The sequence below is a fragment of the Columba livia genome, chromosome 7 (genome assembly GCF_036013475.1).
Source record: "Columba livia isolate bColLiv1 breed racing homer chromosome 7, bColLiv1.pat.W.v2, whole genome shotgun sequence".
Lineage (NCBI taxonomy): Eukaryota > Metazoa > Chordata > Aves > Columbiformes > Columbidae > Columba > Columba livia.
Window position 1 is genome coordinate 37,288,412 of NC_088608.1, and position 20,338 is coordinate 37,308,749.

The 20,338-nt window shown below is 49.2% G+C and overlaps 1 protein-coding gene across 6 annotated transcripts in view; it reads right to left on the reverse strand.

Annotated features, from left to right (window-relative positions):
• The window catches only part of NRP2 (neuropilin 2), an 82,209-nt gene that overhangs the window by 42,235 nt on the left and 19,636 nt on the right, over positions 1 to 20,338 (reverse strand). For all 6 annotated transcript variants that reach the window (XM_065069457.1, XM_065069455.1, XM_065069456.1 and 3 more), the window contains exons 3-7: positions 13,476 to 13,657; positions 9,362 to 9,592; positions 8,836 to 8,991; positions 6,842 to 7,011; positions 5,667 to 5,822 (exon numbers count right to left, since the gene is read on the reverse strand). In XM_065069457.1, the coding sequence (XP_064925529.1) occupies positions 5,667 to 5,822; positions 6,842 to 7,011; positions 8,836 to 8,991; positions 9,362 to 9,592; positions 13,476 to 13,657 (895 nt within the window). The remainder of the gene's footprint in view (positions 1 to 5,666; positions 5,823 to 6,841; positions 7,012 to 8,835; positions 8,992 to 9,361; positions 9,593 to 13,475; positions 13,658 to 20,338) is intronic.

The window sequence follows — 20,338 nt, forward strand, 5'->3', positions numbered from 1 at the left end:
CCAGCCTTGTCCCAAATGGAAAGGCATTGCGAGCCCGCAGGTCCCAACACCATGACCAGGGTCGGACCCCACACGCGTGGTTTATCTGCACTGAAAACACCGACCCCAGAACCCGAGCACACCATGGAGAGTCCCACTGACTTCAACAGGCTCTGCATCCTGCCTCAAATTAGCACTCACGGCATGGGAAGAACTAGCAGGAAAATGTGTGAAATCGGGAGCGCCAAGAAAGCAAAGATTTCTTCCCCCCTTACCAAAATAGAACGTTGCTATTCCTCCCATCCTAGCTGCTTCCCATCCCACTCAGCACATATTTTGAGCCAAGTCTTTGAATGGTGTAAATCAACATATCGCCATCGAAGTATAAGAAGTCACAGTAATTTACACCAGCAGAAAAAAAAAAATCTGGCTGTGATCTAGGGAGGCAGATACACACTCAGCAGAGGGCACACACACGCACGTGCACGCACACACGCTGAAGAGTGACAGAGCCAGAAGACGAATGGGAAAACCATTAACAAATTAAAAGCACCTTCCAAGAAGCAGTCAAGGGAAATCATTTCCACTGCCGCATCAAAAATCTGCCCATCCCCTCCCCATATACGTTATGTTTACTTCCGTTTTAGTCCAGTCGGCAGGTCTACATGTAAAATTAAATTGATAATCAATGAGAGCTGACCCGCTTAATTAATTTGCTGCAGAAAGCAAGTGGTGGGAGATGATGTCTAGGCTAGAGGAGGACCGGGCAGGTTTTCCATGTGCACACACATGCAGGCGCCACACCAGCACTTACAAGTTGTATTTCTGACATGCTGGAACTGCCACAGGGTGATGAGGGAATTTCTGAAGCTGCATTAGTTCCAGTGAGTATGGGAATTGTGCCAATGGCAGTTTGGAGTGAAGAGAGAGAAGGACAGGGAGACAAAAAGCACCGTGAAGTCAAAGAGGCAGTGAGTCAGAGAGTCAGCCTCTCTCCCACTTTATTTATTGTGCTGTTTGGCCACTACGCAACTTCTTGGGGAGCTAAAGACAGCGGCTGGGGGAGGCAGAGGAGAAGGCCGAGGATGGCAGCAGCCCTGCCTTCATCCATATGTGTTTGTCTCTCTAGACCCACTAGATTTACTGCAGGATTATGTTACTCCCGTGGAGACAGAGCCCTGGAACAGAGCATGCTAACAGGATTAGGGCTTCAGGATTTCGACAGAGAAGCATGAAGGAGAAAATTAGGGGAGATTATTTTCCTTGTCAGATAGGGAAGGCATAAAATGGGGCACGTTTGATAGTGGGAGGATTCTGGCTTGAGTGGAGGGTAGATAGCTCTGGATTTATTAAATCCAGGAACAAGGAGGTAAAAGAAAAATGATACTTGGCAAGACTCAGTGAATCACAGCCATCTGGGCAAGGCACAGCGTGCAGGGCTGGGCTTGCCAGCACCGTGTCTTTGAGAGGCTCCACTCAGATCCGGGAGTCACCCGGGACACGAGTGGCACTCTGTTAGCCTGCAAAGGAGATATCAGGCCCAGAAGTACAGAGCTGTAGCCTTGCTAGGAAATCCAGGGCTGTAAATCTCCCCTGGTACTGCAGGAAGGGTGAATGCACGGGCCTGCCTTCCCCAAAGCCTGACATCTTTGTCTTGCCTGTGAAAGCAGCAGAAGCAGGCTGGGACCTGGGGATGCTTCTGGGCAAACTTTCTGCACCATGATGCCTCTGTGCCGAAGCACTTGTGGCCTTCCAGCTGATCACACAAGCTTTTCCTGAGTTCTCCAGATAAAGAAGCCACAGGGCTGAAACCTCTACCTCCCCAGATGAATGAGCACAGGAGAGCTCATTAAGAACTGAAAGTACAGAGGAATGCTCCGAAGGGAAGGCACAAAGGTCTCCCAAGAGTCATCCTCAATATGCCCCACCAGTACCAAACACTTCTGACGTTCCCAGCTCCATGCACAGCTGAGATATTTGGTTCTTCGCAGCAATTCAACCTGCCTTCTTGCCTCCACTTGAAATGCCACCCAGGAAGATCAGCCGATGACAAGTACAAAGCCATCAAAATGAGCAGGAAATGGAAAATGCACATCGGCTGGACCTTGCTGTCATTTCTCATCCATTGACTTCTACTGGTTCTCAAAGGAAACATTTCAGGTGCATCCTCCCATTTTACACACAGAGCAACTGAGGCACTGAGAGCACCCATCACATTCCCAGCCTACCCTGAATCCTGAAACCCGTCCCGTCCCCCGGTCCCTCACCACAGCAGATGATCCCCATGATCGACAGTTACTAAGATGAAGTGGCTCAGACCACACAGGAGCTGGAACTCAAGACCCTACAAAGAAGGAAGTGGATCAGAATGAATGAGCACTTTGTTTTCCAATAAAATCCTCATAGTTGAATCTGCCCAAAGAAAATGGCCAAAATCAAAAGGTCAAATCCTGCCAGGTGCTCTTTCCTTCCTTGGGTTCAGGAATGAGTTGTTGTTTTCTAAAGACATTTGCAAACTGCTAGATAAGATCTCGGTGCTCACACCATGGTTGGTTCCTGGAAGATAACCTCTGGGGCCACCAACCCCAGATGACACAGAGGGGGATGCAACAGGGAAGGCAAGAGCCAGAGCAGAATTTCAGGGGTGTGCTGGTGGGTAGTAAGGGGTGAGTGTGGGGCGAGACATGGTGGCGACTGCTCTCCTTCCCATGGTCCCAGGCTCTGAGCAAGGATGGACATCATGCCCAAGACAGTGGGACCTCTGGGGTGTGCTGGGCTGGGCTTTGTGGGAAAAGCCCAGCAGCGGTGGGGTGGGAAGGGGAAGGTGTGAGTGTGGGGCTTCTCTCCACCCAGCTGCACACTGCTGCTTTCCCACCCCAGAAACGCAGCAGCACTTGGCGTGGAAACAGCCCAGCCAGCCCTGTCTGCTGCGAGCGCATATTAACCTTGTTTTCCTCTGCTTCATCCTGCTTTCCCATTTCCCTGAGTGCCAGAGACTGGGGACTCAAAGGTGAGCCATCGTGTTTTGCAGGGAAACTTCCTGGCTGCACACTCCTCCAAAACACAAGGGGGAGGTGAAGTGGGGGCCAAAAGAGAGTAGGCTGGAGCTCTCCATCCTCTGCAGAGACCATCATCCCCTCCCCAGCCCTCCTGCACTTGCTGGTTTTCTCTCACTATAGTTCCCTGATGAAGATGTAAATGTTAGCTGACCCGCCTATAACATGGCAGAGCTTTGCTTTTGGCCCACACAGCCGGCAGAAATTCAGAGCAGTGTTTGATACACCCCATATGCCTATGTATGCATGTGCATATATATATATATATATGTATGTGTGTATATATATATATGTATATATATATATATCTAGATGTGTATAGAGGAATAGAGAGTCTCTGTCTGTCCACCCCCTCCCCTTCCTCCCCGTTCCTCATGGCACCAAATCAAGCTGCGGCAGACTTGACAAATCTATTTGGCACGGTTTGCTCCACCGTTGCAGAACCGTGCGGAGCACCGCACTGACGCAGGGAGGAATCTGCACCTTCAACACAGACATCTGGGAGCTTGCCCGACGTGGGAACGGTGGGGATTCACACAGAGAGGGAATGGGGGGCCAGAGCCCCCCAGCATCAGGCCCATGAGTGAGGGGCCAGTCGTCTGGAGGGGAGGGAAAGCAGAACCTGGATGCAAGGGGTAGGCGAGCCACCAAAAAGCAATTCCTTGTCCTCCAGCCTTGGGAGGTGTCTGCTAAATCAAGGCCAGAACACGGGAATGAGGTGAGACTGGAATAAAGGAGTAAAAAAAGGAGAGGTTTGTTTTTTCCTCTTTTTTTATGAAGAGAGAAAACAGCAGAAAGAAGCTGACAGGATCAAGGACCAAATCCTGAAATGGTGGCAATTCACATGGCTGTGGGACTGTTTTGGGTTGACACTGGCCAGGCTTTAGGCGCTTGCTGGAGTGATGTAAATTTGCCCAGCTGCACTGAAACCAGTTGTGCCATCCAGTTCTACCCCAGCTGAGGACCCAGTGTCCAACACCCAGGACTATGAGGATGGGACACCTACTCACCCCTGCAACTAAAACCATCCTGCAGACCAGATTCCCACCCCAGTTATATTCCAAAGGTAAAGTTATTGCCAGCAGTTATTTGAAACGCTAAACTGTGCATTTAGCCCATCTCTCTGCCTGGTGTGCCGCCAATCTCCCATCTCCCTCAGCTTGCAGAAACGGTCCCAGTGAGACCTCAAACTTGTAATTTCCACAGGCTGCCTGGGGTGAGGAGAGGCAGCCCTGGTTCATGGAAAGGTCTGCCGTGGCCAGCGGGTCCTGAGAGAGCACAGAGCCCCTGCATTGGTGGACGGCCACCGTGTTAGGGTTATAGGTGAACTCTGCCATGAGCTGTGGCCCCAAAGCCAGCCTGTCTGAGGTCTGGAGGAGCCCTGACTCTCCTATAGGCTGCTCTTTGCCTCCATTTCCTCACCTCTAAAATAGGACCAACACAACCTCACTGGCACACGAGGAGCTTAAATACTGCAAATATTGGAGGTATGAGACCCTGCTAGGGGCATCTGCACAGAGAGAACTCATTCTGGGAAGCAGTGTGAATTTGAATCGTGAGATGCACTTGTGAGGAAGGGGAAATCACACGGCCCGGAAGGGAAGGAAATGTCTGGATGAATCCTGGACAAGGCAGACTCCTGCATTTCATGCCAGCAGCCACTGTGCCAGCAAAGGGAGGGGACAGCTAATTTAACAGAAGCGCTGAGCAAGCACAAATTGCTGGGACGTGCATGTGGGGGGAGGTGTGGGGGACCCCAGCCACAGAGTTCACGCAGATGGATTATGGCACATCAACAGGGAGGACCTGGCACCACAGGCGAGTAGGGAAGGGCTTTCCTGAGGTGCCCTTAGCCGGGGGACAACCACACTACCAAGACAAGTGACAGAGCAGAACCAGCCTGGCGCCGGAGCTGCCTTAACACCCCTCCCCATTTGCCAAAGCTCCCATGCAGACCACCTCCAGCTTGCCTCGCCTGGCCATGCAGCAGCACCCACAAGGCTTGGAAGGGCTGAAGGTCCATATTTACCCTTCTCCCCATCTCTGTGTGCCTGCCAGAAACACATCAAGAACATGCAGCAGCTCCCAGGGCTCAGTGCATCCTTGCTGACTGCGCCTGCTAGTGCGGATACCACGTCTCTGGCAGCTTGAATTGCTCCTTATTATTTATTGTTCATTTTGTTCTCTGGGATGGTGCGATGCCCTCTTAGGATATGTGCCCTTTCATTTCCAGGCCTCAATAATTCCTAAAGTACAGTTTCATGTGGTTTTGTGATTGTTAACCCAGCATGCAGACAGGGCTATGGCCATAAAAGTTCAATGAATCTTGTATGGCAAAACACAGGCTGTGAAAGCATTTTCCCCTCCATTTGCAGTCAAATAACATACTCTCACCACCACGAAAGACGCAACAGCGGCCAGGTTTTCCAAGGAATAGTTTTTCCTCATTGCTGTGCAAAGGAGAAAGGACTATTTCTGCTCAGAGCATCATTAGTCTTTTAACCCTCATCAGAAAAAGGGTCTCTCACAGATTAAACCCTCCAGGCCTGTAAAAATCCCTTTGTTCTATTCCCTCCCATCAGCTGCAAGACTCACCAAGGTGCATGCAAAAGAGACAAAAAAGCCTTTTACCTTGTGGTTTTTCCCATGTCGGTACATCATCCAGTCCTCCCCATTGGTGCTGACCTCCAGCTTGTAGGTACGCACGTAGTAGCCATTCTGGGTTTCTCTGGAGATGGCACCCTGTGTGGCAATGGCTGTGAGCACAGTCAGGAAGTGGAGATCCACCTTTCCAGGGGAAAAAGGGACAAGAGAGAGAGTGGTGACCATCGGAGAGCCCAGGCTGGCTAGTTAGTTCCCCCCTCTGCTTCTGAAAAATGAAAAGGCGTGAATTCAGTCTGTCTCACTCCATCTGTGGGCGCACATTTCAACAGGCGCAATCTCCTCAGGCTGACTTCAGCAGGATGCGTGCAGACAGGACCACGGGACAAGAGAAGACTAAGGATCTTGATGTCTGACCATATGGGACTATCACAAACCCTTCTTTCTGCCTCAGAACAAGCAACAGGATCCGCACAGAAGCTCATGTCCGTTAAAGCAGGACAGAGGCTGACTTCTTCCACGTAAAATAAAAGCTTGATGTCCGATTAGCAAGTGCTGCAATTCCTGGTTTTCCTTCTTTTTTTTTTGATTTTACAATGTGGGTTGAGAAAGGTCAGCAGAGCTGGTTTGGTAGCATGGCCATGAATGAAGAATGAGACATCTGCTAGAGGCGACGACATTCACCACCTCCGGTTCCTAGTGCCCTTTAGCAAGCAGTGCCTCACGGCGATGTGACACAGCCAGGAACCCTGTGCGGACAGAGACTGTGGCTCTAACCAGCCGCCGGGGGAAGCCTTTGCCGTACCAGGCCCCCACCTGACATTAGCCCCCTGCATCACTGATGAGATAAATATTATTCTAGTTGTTTTTCCACGTGCCTCCTGAAGACTTTGGTCCTCAGGTGGAGTCAGTGGCCCTTGTAAGTGGCAGAGGTCCCTCAGACTGCGTCGGTGTGCTGGAGAGTCCATCAAGGTTTCGCAAAGGAAGGAGGGGGTGGGAGAGGGACAGCGGGTCAAGCCAGCCCTGATGGAACAGCCAGCCTGTCACACCTCACGGAGGCATCTCGGCTCCCCTGCTGCTTGCTCCCCATGAGCCACAGAGGCAATAAAAAATTCAACAAGCCTTACGGTCAAGGGTCAGTTTAACAGCGCGACGCTTCATTTGGTGAGGGAAGAGGGGAGGGGGGGGCTGCAAAGCGTGCGTACCTGGAGGTACTCTTTGTTGCTGTCGACGTTGGGGGTCCAGCCATTGTCATCGCTGTTGAGGCGGCTCTGTTGAGGCGTCCATCGCCCGTCTGAGTAGGTGGAGGAGGCAGTGATCTGCATGTTGGAGATCCTGCCAGACTCCATCCCCAGTGGCACGTTGCACTGGAAGTCTGGAGCAGACACACACACGCAGGTCAGCTTACAGCCTCTGTACTTCACTCCCCAGGGGAAGGCAGCCCCGACCTCTCCTCCCCAGCTAACCCCGAGCAAAGCTGCCTGCTCGGAAAGAGGAACAGATCCCCACCATCTTGCAGGTTGTGTGTGCTCACAGATGGCACTGAAAAATTAAAGATGGGCCAGCTTTATGTTTGCATGGCCCCCTGAAAACCGGTGCAGTCCAGACCTTTCCCTCTTTATCCCCTTCACCTTTGCTCAGTTTCAACACAGTTCTGTCCCTTCCCTCTCTCCATTACCACCAAGGTGTCCCAAGTCCCTTTGACACAAAGTTCCGCAGTTTCTTGAAGGCCAGAGCTGAAATCTAGGCATTGACAAGGCGAGGATTATGTGCAGGCACAATGGGGGGGTGCTTATTGCTGTGCTGCTGGCAGGAATGTCAAGGCCTGGAATGGGAAGATCTAAAGGATTTGTGTGCATGTGATAGTATAGATGCATATGCATACATGTCTCTGTACATGTGCGTATGCTATATGTGGTATCAAGCCCATAGGAATTAACCAGCCAAGAATACGAAAGACTCTGGTATGCTTTCATTTGGGTTTCCTCACTTCTAAAGCTTTAAAAGTCACAATTAGCTCAATCTTGTTGCCCATCTCGTATATTTTATGGCAGCTGTCCTGTTAAAAACAATAGCAAAGCAAATATTGATAGGAAATACTGCAAGGGTCCAAGGGTGCCGCTACTGTAAATCAATAGGGCTCCACCAAACTGCTTGTGTTTTTAATATGGCCAAGTCAACCCTGAGTGGAAATGATGGACCAAGTTAAGATCTCAGTGGTATTATTAAAGTTTCAATTTTACACCAGCTCTCGTGCTTGATTTCTCAAGCTTTGTGTGTCATTAACATTTTATTTCCCAATCGTTTTTAAGAACAGACTAGAAAGAAGATTAAAGAACAGACCAACTGAGTGTGGATATAGATAATGGTGAAGAGCTCATGCTTGTCTGTAACTCTCACAGCCTCAGCAGAACATCCCTGACTCAATCACAGAGCAAGAGCCTGTAACCCAACTGCCCTGGAGCTGCACAACCCCTGTTCTCCCCTGCTCTCCATCATGGGCTTTCAGTGTCGGGTCATGGACCCCCTTCTCTTCCTCTGGGACTGAGGGTGTCCTGAAGGCTTCTTCTGTCATATCACAGATTCACTGCAAACAAAGGTCGAGAACTGCAGCTCTGATGTAAAAATACCATGGGAAAACAAACTGAATCCTTCCTCACCTGCAAGCTTCATCACAAAGAATCAAAATGCCCTTCATTCTCAAAACACACAACTTACTTCCTCACTCCACAACAATTTACCTGCCTTAATAAGAGATCCAAACCATACTTGGTTTGAAATTCTTAGAGCTTTTGGCATTTTTAAATTAGCCAAGAAGTTCCAGTTTGTAGTTAGGGGCTGTGAGTTTTTGGAAAACCCAAGAGAAGCAGAGAGTATTTTCCCCCATGCTCTAAAGAATCTGCTGCACCTGCTGGGCTGAAGTCTTCCCCTAAATCCTTTGGGCTGAGCACACACGTGAAGGATTCTATCCCAAAAGGTATTGAGGAGACTTCACAAGCAAGCGAAAAGTCAAAGAAAGGTCAGAAAGTGTGATTCCTACTGAATTCTCACTTCTATGAGAATCAGAGAACACACCTAGTGTGACTGCGTCCCTGGACACAATCCTGCCTGCCTCACTCTCGCATGTGCCAAGTGAAAACTTGGGGGAAAAAACAGTGATATGACTGCCTGAAGTCAAACACACACATTTCCAACTTACTTTCTGGGACTTCCTGCTGGATCAAATAGTACTGAGCAGAGAAACCATCTTTAGCCACCGCCAGGTCCGTGTGGAAGGTGAGCGAGAGGACACCGGTGGTTGAGCGGATGTCGGAGGGCATCTTAGTGCCACAGTACCTGCCTATCAAGGGGCCAACTGCAAAAGAAAGAGCAGCAGTGGTAATATCGCCTTTTACACCAGCCTCCTGGGTCACCAGCACGTTGGCATCACTCAGCAGGACTGATCAGGATAAAAGAAAGGCTTTGGGGCTGGGATATTCTTTTATATCTGCTGGCCCGGTGCCATGCAGAGCACCGTGCAGAAATATCTACTGCAGCAGGCACTGCTCCGCAATTGCTGGGAAATGGTCCAATCTGCTCTGTTTCTTGGTGTTAGGATGGGGAGGTGCTCCCAGCATTGCATGAGCCCACTGCCCTTCCCTGAGGGAGGACCAGTGGTATCTTGGAGTGTCCCATGAGACACCAAGAGAGGCTGAGGACAGCAGCACAATCACCCCATGGCTTACCCTGAGGGATGCCATCCCAGATGTCCAGCCAGTCGTATTTGCAATCTCCTTCCCCCGCCTGCAGCGGGTCATGCTCGAGGTCAAAGAGCAGAAAGTGGAGGAGGATTTCTGTCTTTGGCTTGGCTATGATGGTGAAGATGCAGTCCAGGTTGTGTGGATACTTGTCAGGGAAACCTGGAGACTCAATAGTGCCATTGGAGGCAGTGAAGTTTCTAGAGCAGTCCTCGGAGCCTGTAGAGGCAGGAAAAAACCCACAGCCTTAGCAACAATGCAGCTTAATGCCAACAGCTTGACACACTGTGGAAACCCGATTTTGAGCTTAGAGGGTTTGTGTGTTCAGTTCTGGAAATGTCTTGTAACCCAAGAGCTGTGTGAATTCCTGTGAGGACCAACAGAGTGATTTTCAAAGCTTTCCATAGGTGGAGAGACCAAGTCTGTGTATTCGCTGGAGTGGACAGCCTGTGTCTAAATCCCTCAGACAGCTCTGCAAATGTAACCCATCTGCCACTGCTGATCCCTCTCCTGCCAATCACTCCAACAATAGGACTAGGACAGTGATCCCATCCAAAGCCACAGTTGCAATTTGGCAGGCCAGCACCCTGCCTTGTCCCCCACACCAGTGGTGGTGGCCAAAGGGACACAGCAGCTCCAAGTCTGATGGAGGAGCCCCTGTTTGGGGAGGGGGCTGCCCGGCAAGAGGCAGAGGGGAGTAACAGGGATGCTACCCCTCTGGAAAAACCTGTCTCCAGGGGCTGGTCTCCTGCAGCCTCTCTCACTGTGGCATGGACATCTGTGCCTCGGTTTCCTCTTGAGAAAACCAGGAAGCACAAATATTTACACAGTGAAAGGGTCCGGAGGAGGGTGCCAATGTCTCCACTGTTAGCTGGAAACCCTCAGGAAGCGCATGGTTAACCCGCCACCCCCAGAGACCCATGCAAGGGATGAGGGCCAGCTCCAGAACACGTCCCCCACAACGTGGCCACGGCATTTGGGGTAAGCGTGGCAGGGCTGTCTCTGCTGAGAGGAGGAACAGAGCCCTCTTTCTCACAGACCGAGCTGGCCGCACCAGAAATGCAAGTTATTTCTATCCTTAAGGAAGACCTTTGCGTGGCGAGGAGGGCAGACAATGTTGTCTCTTATTTACTGCTGACCCCAGCACTGGCCTCGGCTACAGCCGGGCCAGCTCGGTGCCCCCTCTCACACAGCCAAGGTGCCTCGGGGTGGCCAGGGAAAGGGGAATTTGCGTTGTATTCATGCCACGGTGACTTTGAAACTGCTACGCTGCAGAGACAGGACAATAGGCAACAGAAATCTGCAGCCTGAAGCTATTGGACACGAAAGGGGATGTTAGAGAGGCTGCCAGTCGCTGCTTCAACCCAGCATTAGCATTCGCAAAGGTTTCTGCTTTGGTTTTACTGGGATACCCTCCTTCTCCTCTACAAACCCTTCTGCTCCAGCTCTTCCAGGCAGCATGAGCCTTCCTGGGACTAATGGGAGACTTGTTATTCAATTCAGCATTAACCTACAGGAGTCAGGCCAGCAGCCTGCAGTAATAGCAGGATCCCAGTACTGCATTATGCAGCACCTAGCTGGAGAGCTACTCAGGAGAGGCTCTTAATTGACTACCTAATGAAGCAGCCAGCTTTTCCGATGTGAACCTGTGGGGTAAAACGCAGAGGCAAAAAAAATAAGGCCAAACACAAATCACAGCGTAATGCCATGAACAGGGATATGGGTGTACTTTGTTCTAAACAGCTTGAAAGACAAACAGGTAAATAGGGAAAAGCTCTGAGCTAGGAAGAAAATCAAAGACTAAACCCGGAGTCAGGGACTGTCCTCTAGAGACAGGAGAGAGACATAACTATGTCACTGCATTAGACAACAACAATTTCCTCATGTGGGGCTCTTATCGCATTTGGCATCTTTGTCTACGGTTTGGCTGATGGCAGCAAACACAATGATCAGCTTTTTATAAGGAAGCTGCAGACAATCAACAGGACTCAAGCTGGCTTTGGCAGGGACCAGCCCGAGAGGAGACTTTGATGCCCAGGATGCAGAGCTCAGGCCAGCCCTGCCAAGCTGACTCATAAAGCCAGCAGCAGGGAGGCTGGACCAGCCCACAGACCGCTGACTGATACCCATCGGGGGATTCAAAGGCTGGTATGCAGTTGTTTGTATGCAGATTGCTCCTCTCTCACACCGCGATAGGGGAAATGTAGCACAAGGTGTGGAAATAAATGCTCAGTTGAAAACAGTTGTTTTTTTAGGTCACCTTTACAAAAGAAAGAAGCAACAACCATGCTGCCTTTACTGATGTGGACAATGACAATCCAATGACCTTTAAAGCTGCTGACACCCTTGCTGGCTACCCTGACAGCTCAGACGGAAAGTTCTGCTTGTACTGCGGTGGCCCCACAGCCAGTGCTGCCCACTGCCCTCCTTGGGACCCCAGGGGACAGGGGCTGGGCTGGGGGTGCCCCTGGATCGCAGGCTTGTCCCTGCTCCTCTGCCAAAACCCGCCCTGCCAGGCTGGATGGGGTGAGCTGCGGCTGGAAGAAAGAGTGGCTATTTCTGGAGAGGATGGCTGCCTGCGGGGGGTGGTGGTGGCAAAAGGAGACCCAACATCACTGAGAGCACCTCTGCAGGGACCTACACGGAGGGACGCAAACTCAGTCCCAGCCTCCACCCAACATCCACTCTCTCTCAGAGCAGCCCTTGCTTCCCTTCCCTCCCTACCAGCAGTGACAAAATCTGCTTTTCCTATGAATTTGGCCCATTGCTGGCTCCCACCCAGGCAGACAGGGCTCCTGCCTGCCATCCCTTCCCATGGACACACGACTCAGGACACGGACCCAATGTCCGGACACGCACAACCCAACGCAGTCTGGTGGGCTCTGAGAGGCAAGGCAGGCTGAGGTGGGTCGGTCAGCATTCTTCCCACCTGAACACAAGCATTCTTTGCCATCCTCCGTGCTGGCAACTGGCCTCAGCAAGCCCTGATGAATCACTAAATTCTTTCAGGGCTAATCTGCACCTTAACGATTAACAAACAGCAGTGGTGAGCTGGTGCACCGCAACAGCTCAGTGGCCACTTATACAGCCCAGGCAACCACCAGCAACAGCGCTTTCCTCATCCACCTGAACCCGCAGACACCTCCTGTCCTTGCCATTTCACAATGAATCTGGGGAGCCCCATTCTCATCCTCTTGCAGCAGAGTCTCTGCATTCACATCTACCTGTGACACGCCAGGTCAGCGACCCTGCTGTGCTCCTTCCTGCATCTTCACCACTCATGGGCATATTTTTCCTGCTGGATGCGATGATGTGAAAGCCACGCACATGTTTTCTTCCAACGCACCACTGAAGGAATGTGGGCACAGTGCAGGCATCCACATCCCTGTGCAAAACACACTCTTGTTCCCCTGGCACCTCTCTCACCCGCACACACACAGCGTGCACAGAGTGGGTTTTATTTTCTCAAGCCTCCTTCTTCCCAGACATACAATTCTGGCAAATATTTAGACAGAAACACTACTAAAAGGCCTTTGAGCAGCTTTTCCTTTCCTCAATAATAGTTCGGTATTAAACAGGATTATGAATAGTTCCTCTTATATCTGCCTGGAAAGGTGCCATCTCAGCCCTTGACAGCACTGCTGACAGCAGTCCCTTGAAAACCAGCACTTCCCAGTTACAACCCCGTTTCCAGGGGGAGAAAACACAGCATCATTGATCAGCTCTGAATCGCATCTCCACAGGAGGAGACCCCCATGAGCTCCTACCTGTGGGACAACACCCACGTAGCCCTAACAAGCTCCACACATGCCAGGGAGAAAAGATAAATGTTTCCAATCCTCCAGTACAAGAGAGCATTTAATGAGGAACCCTGCTTTTGATGCCACACTGTGATCCAAAAATGCACCATCATGCACCACTAACATCTTTACCTTCTTTGAAATGTGATGCGACAAAAAATTCAACAATAACAACAACAAAAAGCCCTTCATCACCAGTGAACACGCGAAATATCATTGTTGAAAAGGTGGCCAAAGACATCTCCTTGTGAAGATCATCATGGCAAACAGCCTGGGAGACAGGCACCGACTTAGACACTCACCTGTCTTGTAGATCTCGTAGCGCAGGGAGAAGCCGGCACCTTGCCGTGCGTAGTCCGAGGTGAACTTGATATAGAGAGAGGGGCCAGAAGAGATGATGGTGGGAGGTGCTATGTTCCCACAGTGCTTGCCCAGCAGGTCTGCCGCTTCGCTGTCCCCATCTCGGATCTCGATGTAGTCGTACCTGTGGAGGCAGGTGAAATGGCAGTAAAACCATCTGCCAGGGAGATGCTTCAGGATGGCAGTAACAAACACAAACCACTTCTTTATATCTGCATATTTCACAGAATATCTTTCAGACAAGCACCTGGGACTCTGTCACTCACACCACACACCTCCCAATACATTTTTTTCCCTACTGTCTGTCTGGCTACATTTGAGGCCCTTCATCTGTTGCTCCTCAGATCATTAATTCATTGCACCCACATCAACTTCAGAGTCAACACACAGAATTTAGGACACGATTTGACTCTATTTCTACAAGATTCTTTTGCCATGGGAGAAACTGATACACCTCTCCTGGGGCTGCTCCCATTCCCTTACCTCCCTCCTTAAGTGCCATCATGCACATAGCATAGCTCCATTTATTCCACTCTCCAGGTGGGATTTGGCCAAGCACACGCCAAGCATTAAACAAACAGTTTAATCCATGTGAGTGGGTAGCTATTTTGTGCACTGTCTGACACCACATCAGTCTTTTAACAAGTGTGGCCAGTACAGTTACTTGGCCCTTGAACAGTAATACTGACCGACTTCTATTAAGCGCTAACAAAGCTTTTCTGTGAATGAGAAGCACTGCATAAGAGCTGAATAACCACATTTACCATTGCCTTGCACGCCCTGTAAGTGCAGCCTGCCTTGCTAAACCCCACGGGTGATGCCCCATGCCCACCAACACGGCTCCTGGGCATCCCAACAGCCTGTGGAGGAATCTGCAGGTCTGGCTGGAAGGTGAAACCCCCGCAGATTCCTTCATATTTTCTAGGCCATGACTAATGGCAAGGTAGTATCAGTCTCTGTGCTGTGAGGAAGCAAACAGCTTTTATGTGAACATCTTGTTCCTCGGTTGCTTTCTAACACCCGCGCTCTCCCATCCCTCTTCTCCTCTCTGGCCAGCACACTGCTATTTACAGAAACTGCCCATCTCTCTTGGACTGTTTATTCACTTTGTATCAACCTGTTTAACTACATGCTACAGCTCTTCTCACGGGGCCAGGGAAGGAAAAAGCACTTCCAGGCTGCCAGGAATCAGCCTTTCTTCTTTGTCACAAGATCTCCTGTTTGGGAAGGGAGAGTTGAAAGGAGAAGTAGCTTGCTGGATACAGAATGATCCTCATGTGACTCATTCCTGTTCTGCAAAGCACACATCGGCAGGCAACAATCTCAAAACAAACTTACAGGGACTCAGTGTGCTCCTCCACAAAGAAGGATGGCTCAGCCGGCTTCGGTTTCGCTCCTTTCTGGGACTAAACCAGGCTGAGAGCCAGAAGTAAAATGCCTGCAGATAAAATCCTGTCTGTGCTGGACCAAGCGCTCCGCTTGCCGCGCTCACCCAGCCTTTAATTTCATTACAGACCCAGTTGGCTTGGTCAAGGCGAAATTCAAGTGGTCTTGAGAAGAGGCGCTCGCACAGGAAGAGCAATTGGCTCTGCTGGTGGGTGGACACGCAGCAATGTAAATGAAGATCTGTTCTCCCTGCTCTGTGCAGCTCTCCGTCACCTCCTGACCCCGCGTTACCCTGACACCGTCCAGCGGCACCCTGCATGACCCCGCTAACGTCCATCATGTGTGGCTTGATCCCACCACCTCCCCGGGGAGAAGAAACATAGAGGGCGGCCATAGTGCTTCTTTTAAGTAGAATTTTTTCCTCCTTGTTTGTCTATTTGTTTAAAGTAGCACTGAGCAAACATCAGGGACATTTTGTTCTCTAAATAACTACTTGCGTTCAGTGTGCCTGCAGCCCTTCCACATCTGAAGTACACATCTGTGCCGCAGGACTACAGGATACTAGTGAAATTGTCAATGTGTGGCACAAAACTAATTTGGCAAAAACACCAATGTTGGCAAAACAGTTAACGGAGTAGATTGTAAAAGCTGCCATTCGCATGGCACAGGCAGAGGTTAGCTGCATCCCCGGGAATCACATCTGTTTGTGTCCTCGTGGGGTTATAACTCGCCAATACAGTACATGGATTCAACTACTTGAGGGTAATGATCACAGGTTCTGCTGTAGCCAACACACCAAACATCCTAACGCTGCCCACATGGCTCCTTGAGCCCCCCAGTGCTGTAGGAGCCCTGGCAACTTCAGAAGCAAATTCTGGACCGAGAAATATTTGCTTATTGAATGGGTGAATAACTTCCAATAATACATACAATTTGGGAATATTGCAATCTGCTCATGGGCAATCTGCAAGTGGAAAATTAAAAGAATGAATCTACTAAGTAAATCATCAGGAAATATTTGCCTCTCTGAATTAAACCCTGTTTGGCTTCATCCAAGCATCTAACTGAGCTTTCTCCTACTGGAGCTAATCCTCAATAAATCAAATGTTACAAACAACTAAAAAAGCCCCTAGGAGAAGGTCAGAGAGCCATTTTTGCCAAATATAAAATGAATATAAATGCATAAGAGTTTTCTTCTCCAGCTAAAAAATCTTGGCCCCAGCCCTCTGCTTCTCATAAGGCAAAACTCCCCTTCAGGTCATATAAACAGAGTGTGAATTGGGAAATTATTACACTCTGGAGATAACTCCTGCCTAGATGAGTAGAAGCACCTACTTCCCCTCCAACATAACAATTAAGTTTTAGGTTTTCAAAATGAAACACCAAAGAGGTCCAGTCCAAACGATGAAACTTTCGAACTTCAGCAAGAACACCAGCTAATCCCCACCACAGACTCTTTTGGCGTCGTGTGCTTCAGTCATGTCCATGCCTTGGCCCACAATCAAACAAGCTGACAAATCCCATTCTCCTCATGTTGGGTCACTGGCCATGTTAAAATCTAGTCTGGCTGGACCATGTTGTTAAGCTTAAGCATGGTTTCCAGACTGTGTTCTTCCCGTGTGAAAAACAAAGAAAAAACGGAAGAAAACCCAACCCTGGGGATGCTTTCTACTCCACCCATTTCATTTCCAGATAATTACAGACTAGGGCACAGCTGGGTGGGACATGTTTATGCAGCGACAGCATCCAAACAGTCTTGACCAGTGCCCAGCAATTTGCATGTCACTCATATAACCAAATCCACTGTTTCAAAGTGCACCAACATCCTTGTGGTCTGACCCCTCTGGTGTCACATCCACTGGGCAAATCGCCATCTCCAAGCACCTTCCACTGCCACTTCTCCCCATCTGGGCACTGCTCCAATGAGCCAACCATGAATGTGTGAGGGCGGCATCTGTAACCCACAAGTATAGTCCATGGATTAACCAAAGCTTCTTGCAGGGAAGGTGACCACAGTTGGCTGCTCCTCCACTGGCAGGATATTTTCAGCTGTTGCTTGAGTGGGAAGGCCAGACAGTTGGTTTGAAACCACCTCAGAGGCTTCCACCAGGGAGTTTTGAAGCAGGGAGGCAAAGCTGAAGTGCTTTTAACCGCCCAGACAATGGGGGCTTGAGAAAGGGGAAAAACGCATTGCTTAGATGCTCTTCTTGGAGCTGTTTAACAGAATTAAATGGAAAACACACAATGCTTACAAATATTGCTGCATTTTTATTAAAGATTTCTAGCAGAAAGTGCTTTGCTTATGTTAAGAGAGCTTTTATAAACTAATTATAAAGCACTTCTAATGCCTAGATTACTCACGCTTGCTCGCTTGCTTTTTCCTCTCTGTTTCCCAGTCCTTTCTCTCTATTTTCCCTAAGTCATTTTGCTGCTGGCTCTCCAAACAAGGCTGCAAGGCACAATAAAGGCAAACAAGCCCCAGCCGCAGTGACTATAAGGCTGCCTCCTTTTCAGTGGTGAAATAGCTGATCTGCTCCCAGGTGCCACCCAGCCACTGCTGAGCTCCAGAAATGCTGCTATATGCCAGGATGGGGAGAGTCCAACCTCAACTTCCCCAATGTTTATTTAGAGCTGTTGTTATTATATTATACTGGAGGAGTCTGGCCTAGATGGACAGAGAGACAAATAGGTACTGACTGCACGCCAACAGCCTCAAATTTGGGAATGCCCAATGTTGACCTGAGCCTGTGAGACCTCTGGTCTGCTTGAACCACATGTCATGGTGTCTTGAGTGGATCTGCTGAGCACAGGATGAGAAAACGCAATTGTAGTGAAATTCAGCAGGTGTTAAAACTCTGCAGGTAGCTAGGGGAAGGTGTGGGGAACCAGCTTAGCCATGATGGCAGCTGGTAAATGCAATTGTTCCCTTTGAAAGGGCGGCGGGGGGTTTGTTTCTCAGAAATTGTTATAAAAAGCGTAAGGATTTTTTAAACATGCTCTAAGAAAAGGCTGTTTCTTAAAAATGAAATAGCAGCCGCAGTATAAAGATGGTTAAGGAACGGTGAAGCAGCAGCTCTGTGCTTGTTGTGCAATCAAGGTGTGGCTACAATTAATGTCCAGTACATGCTAGCTGCCTTAGTCAATTTTTCTGTGTCGCCACCCATCTTCATGCTCTTCCACACGCCACCTTCAAACCAAATCCTTATTTCATGGGTGGTTATGTTGTTTATGATGCTTAAACAATCTCGAGCAACTGCAGGACTTTCCCTTCAAAGGTTAAATTGCTGCAGAAGCTACTGGGGACTTTTAAATGGTATTTTTTTTATAGCCATATTAGCAGAGGAAAGCACCTCTGCTGTCTGATGAAACAAGAGCAATGAAGTTTGATCTTAGCTGCCAGCCCTTAATCAAAGTAATTAATTATAAATACAGCAGATGAATTGGATTCTCCTTTGACCTGAACTGGTTTTACACATGTGTAACTCACCATTTTAAGAGTAATCACTCCTAATTTATCCTGGGGTGGAGAACCAGTCCTCATAGACATAGAACCTGATACAGATTTGTGCACAGACCTAAAAAGCTTGTAACATATCTAGCTTTACCCAACTAAACGTTCTCTGCTCTCACTGGAAGCAGCTTGAGCTGGGATTAATCGTTCTGCACTGACCACAGAGGCAGTTTAAATCTCTCTTGCTGACCGGACCTGGACTTTGGGTGGCTGAACATTGGAGAGATGAATCTGGTCTCAATCTGCAGCTCATGGAACTGGTTTTGCCCAAGCTGGGGCAAAAAGATGCTCACAGAGCAGGCAGCGCTTGCCCATGTTTTGCCTTGATGGAAATAACTGACCCTGGCAACAGCCTAAACATGCTACCATTGCTCTGAATCTGAAGGGATTTCACTGGGTTTCAGTGACTAAAATGACCAAAATCCGATGGCAGCAGCGGGAGAGCCAGGCCTGGGGGGGCGGGTGCATAATGGCTTAGGATTTCTCGGAAGTTTGTTTTCAATTTGTTGCATCCAATTGCATCTTGTGTAATCACAGTATTGTTGGGTTTTGTAATCATTCCACTGTGCTTCAGATTGTTTGCTTATCTCCTCAAAAATCTGACCAGAATTTCTGAAAAAGTAGAAAAATCCAGTTAAGAAAAAAAAGAAAAAAGACAGACAGAGAGGGAGAGAAAATAACCCTAACAGATTGGAAAACTTCTTCAAAAATGCCTCGAAGACAAAAAAATGGAAACTACAAATAGCCTCTGTTTATTCTCCTTGTGTTGTTTTCGCCCCCGTACAAGCACCACTGATGGGAAGAGTCAGCAGTTACTGCCAACTTATGCAGGGGGAAAAAAAAGAAAGGTAGCCAAAATACATCTTGCAAAGGGAAGAATAAAACATATCTGCAAGTTGTGATTCGGGAGGGACTATCATCTCCTAGCACGCTGCTGCCCACCCCGAGACGGGAAAGCAAAGGCTCCCCTGCGCTTCGCTCTTCATCCTCGGGCTCCTTCTTCAAGCTGCGTTGCCAGATCTCTGCGGAAAGGCGCGTTGGAGTAGAGAAGTGTTCTCATCTGGGGCATGTCTGGAAAACCGTTCATTATATAAGAAAACAAGATGTGCTAATGTGCACTTTAGGGGTTTTCTGCAGGCTGTTGGTTCAGGAGTTACAGGCGGCTGTTTCATTTTATTTCTGTCTCCGAAACCATCTCTATAAATTCCTCACCCTTCTATCTTTAGCTGCAGGGGTCTTTTGTTGCAAGATGGCTTTGGTATTCTTTGGGGGAAAAAATCGTGGTGAAACTAGGAATAAAATACATAAAGCACATTAAGAATAGCCCCCCCTTTCTGTGACGTTCTGCCTTCTGTTGCTGCTCTAAGGGAACTGAAGCAACCCACAACCTTTTCATACCCCAAAATGCAGGACACTTGAGAAACTGCATTTGCACTTTCCTCCTCCTGCCACAATCCATCTGTGGAAAAAATCAGACTTTGGTTTCTATGTCATTTTACTGTCACCACTCACAGGCACTTGATCACTAACAGAAAGAAAAAAAAAAGTATATAATAAAAGATAAAAGCCACAACAGGAAAATTTACTGCTGAAAAGCAGCAGAGCGGGCAGAAGGCAGGGGGCAGATGTTGACTTTGCTCGCTTTGCAGTGGGGGGAAGAGGGGAAGAGGTTCCCATCTCCTGTTGGGATCCAGTGCCCAACAGCCCAGGCAATAGATGGAGAGCAGTTTTGGCACTGGTAGTGGATGGTTCAGGCACGGGCTTCCAGGTGCCTATGAGGATTAGGGGATGCTTACATGCTCTGCTGTGCCAGCCCCGTTCCCAAAGGAAAAGCCCCTCCACAGAGCCATAGCAAGCGATGCCCCATCGCACCTCGCTGGCACCGCATCGGTCACGGCCTTAGACACA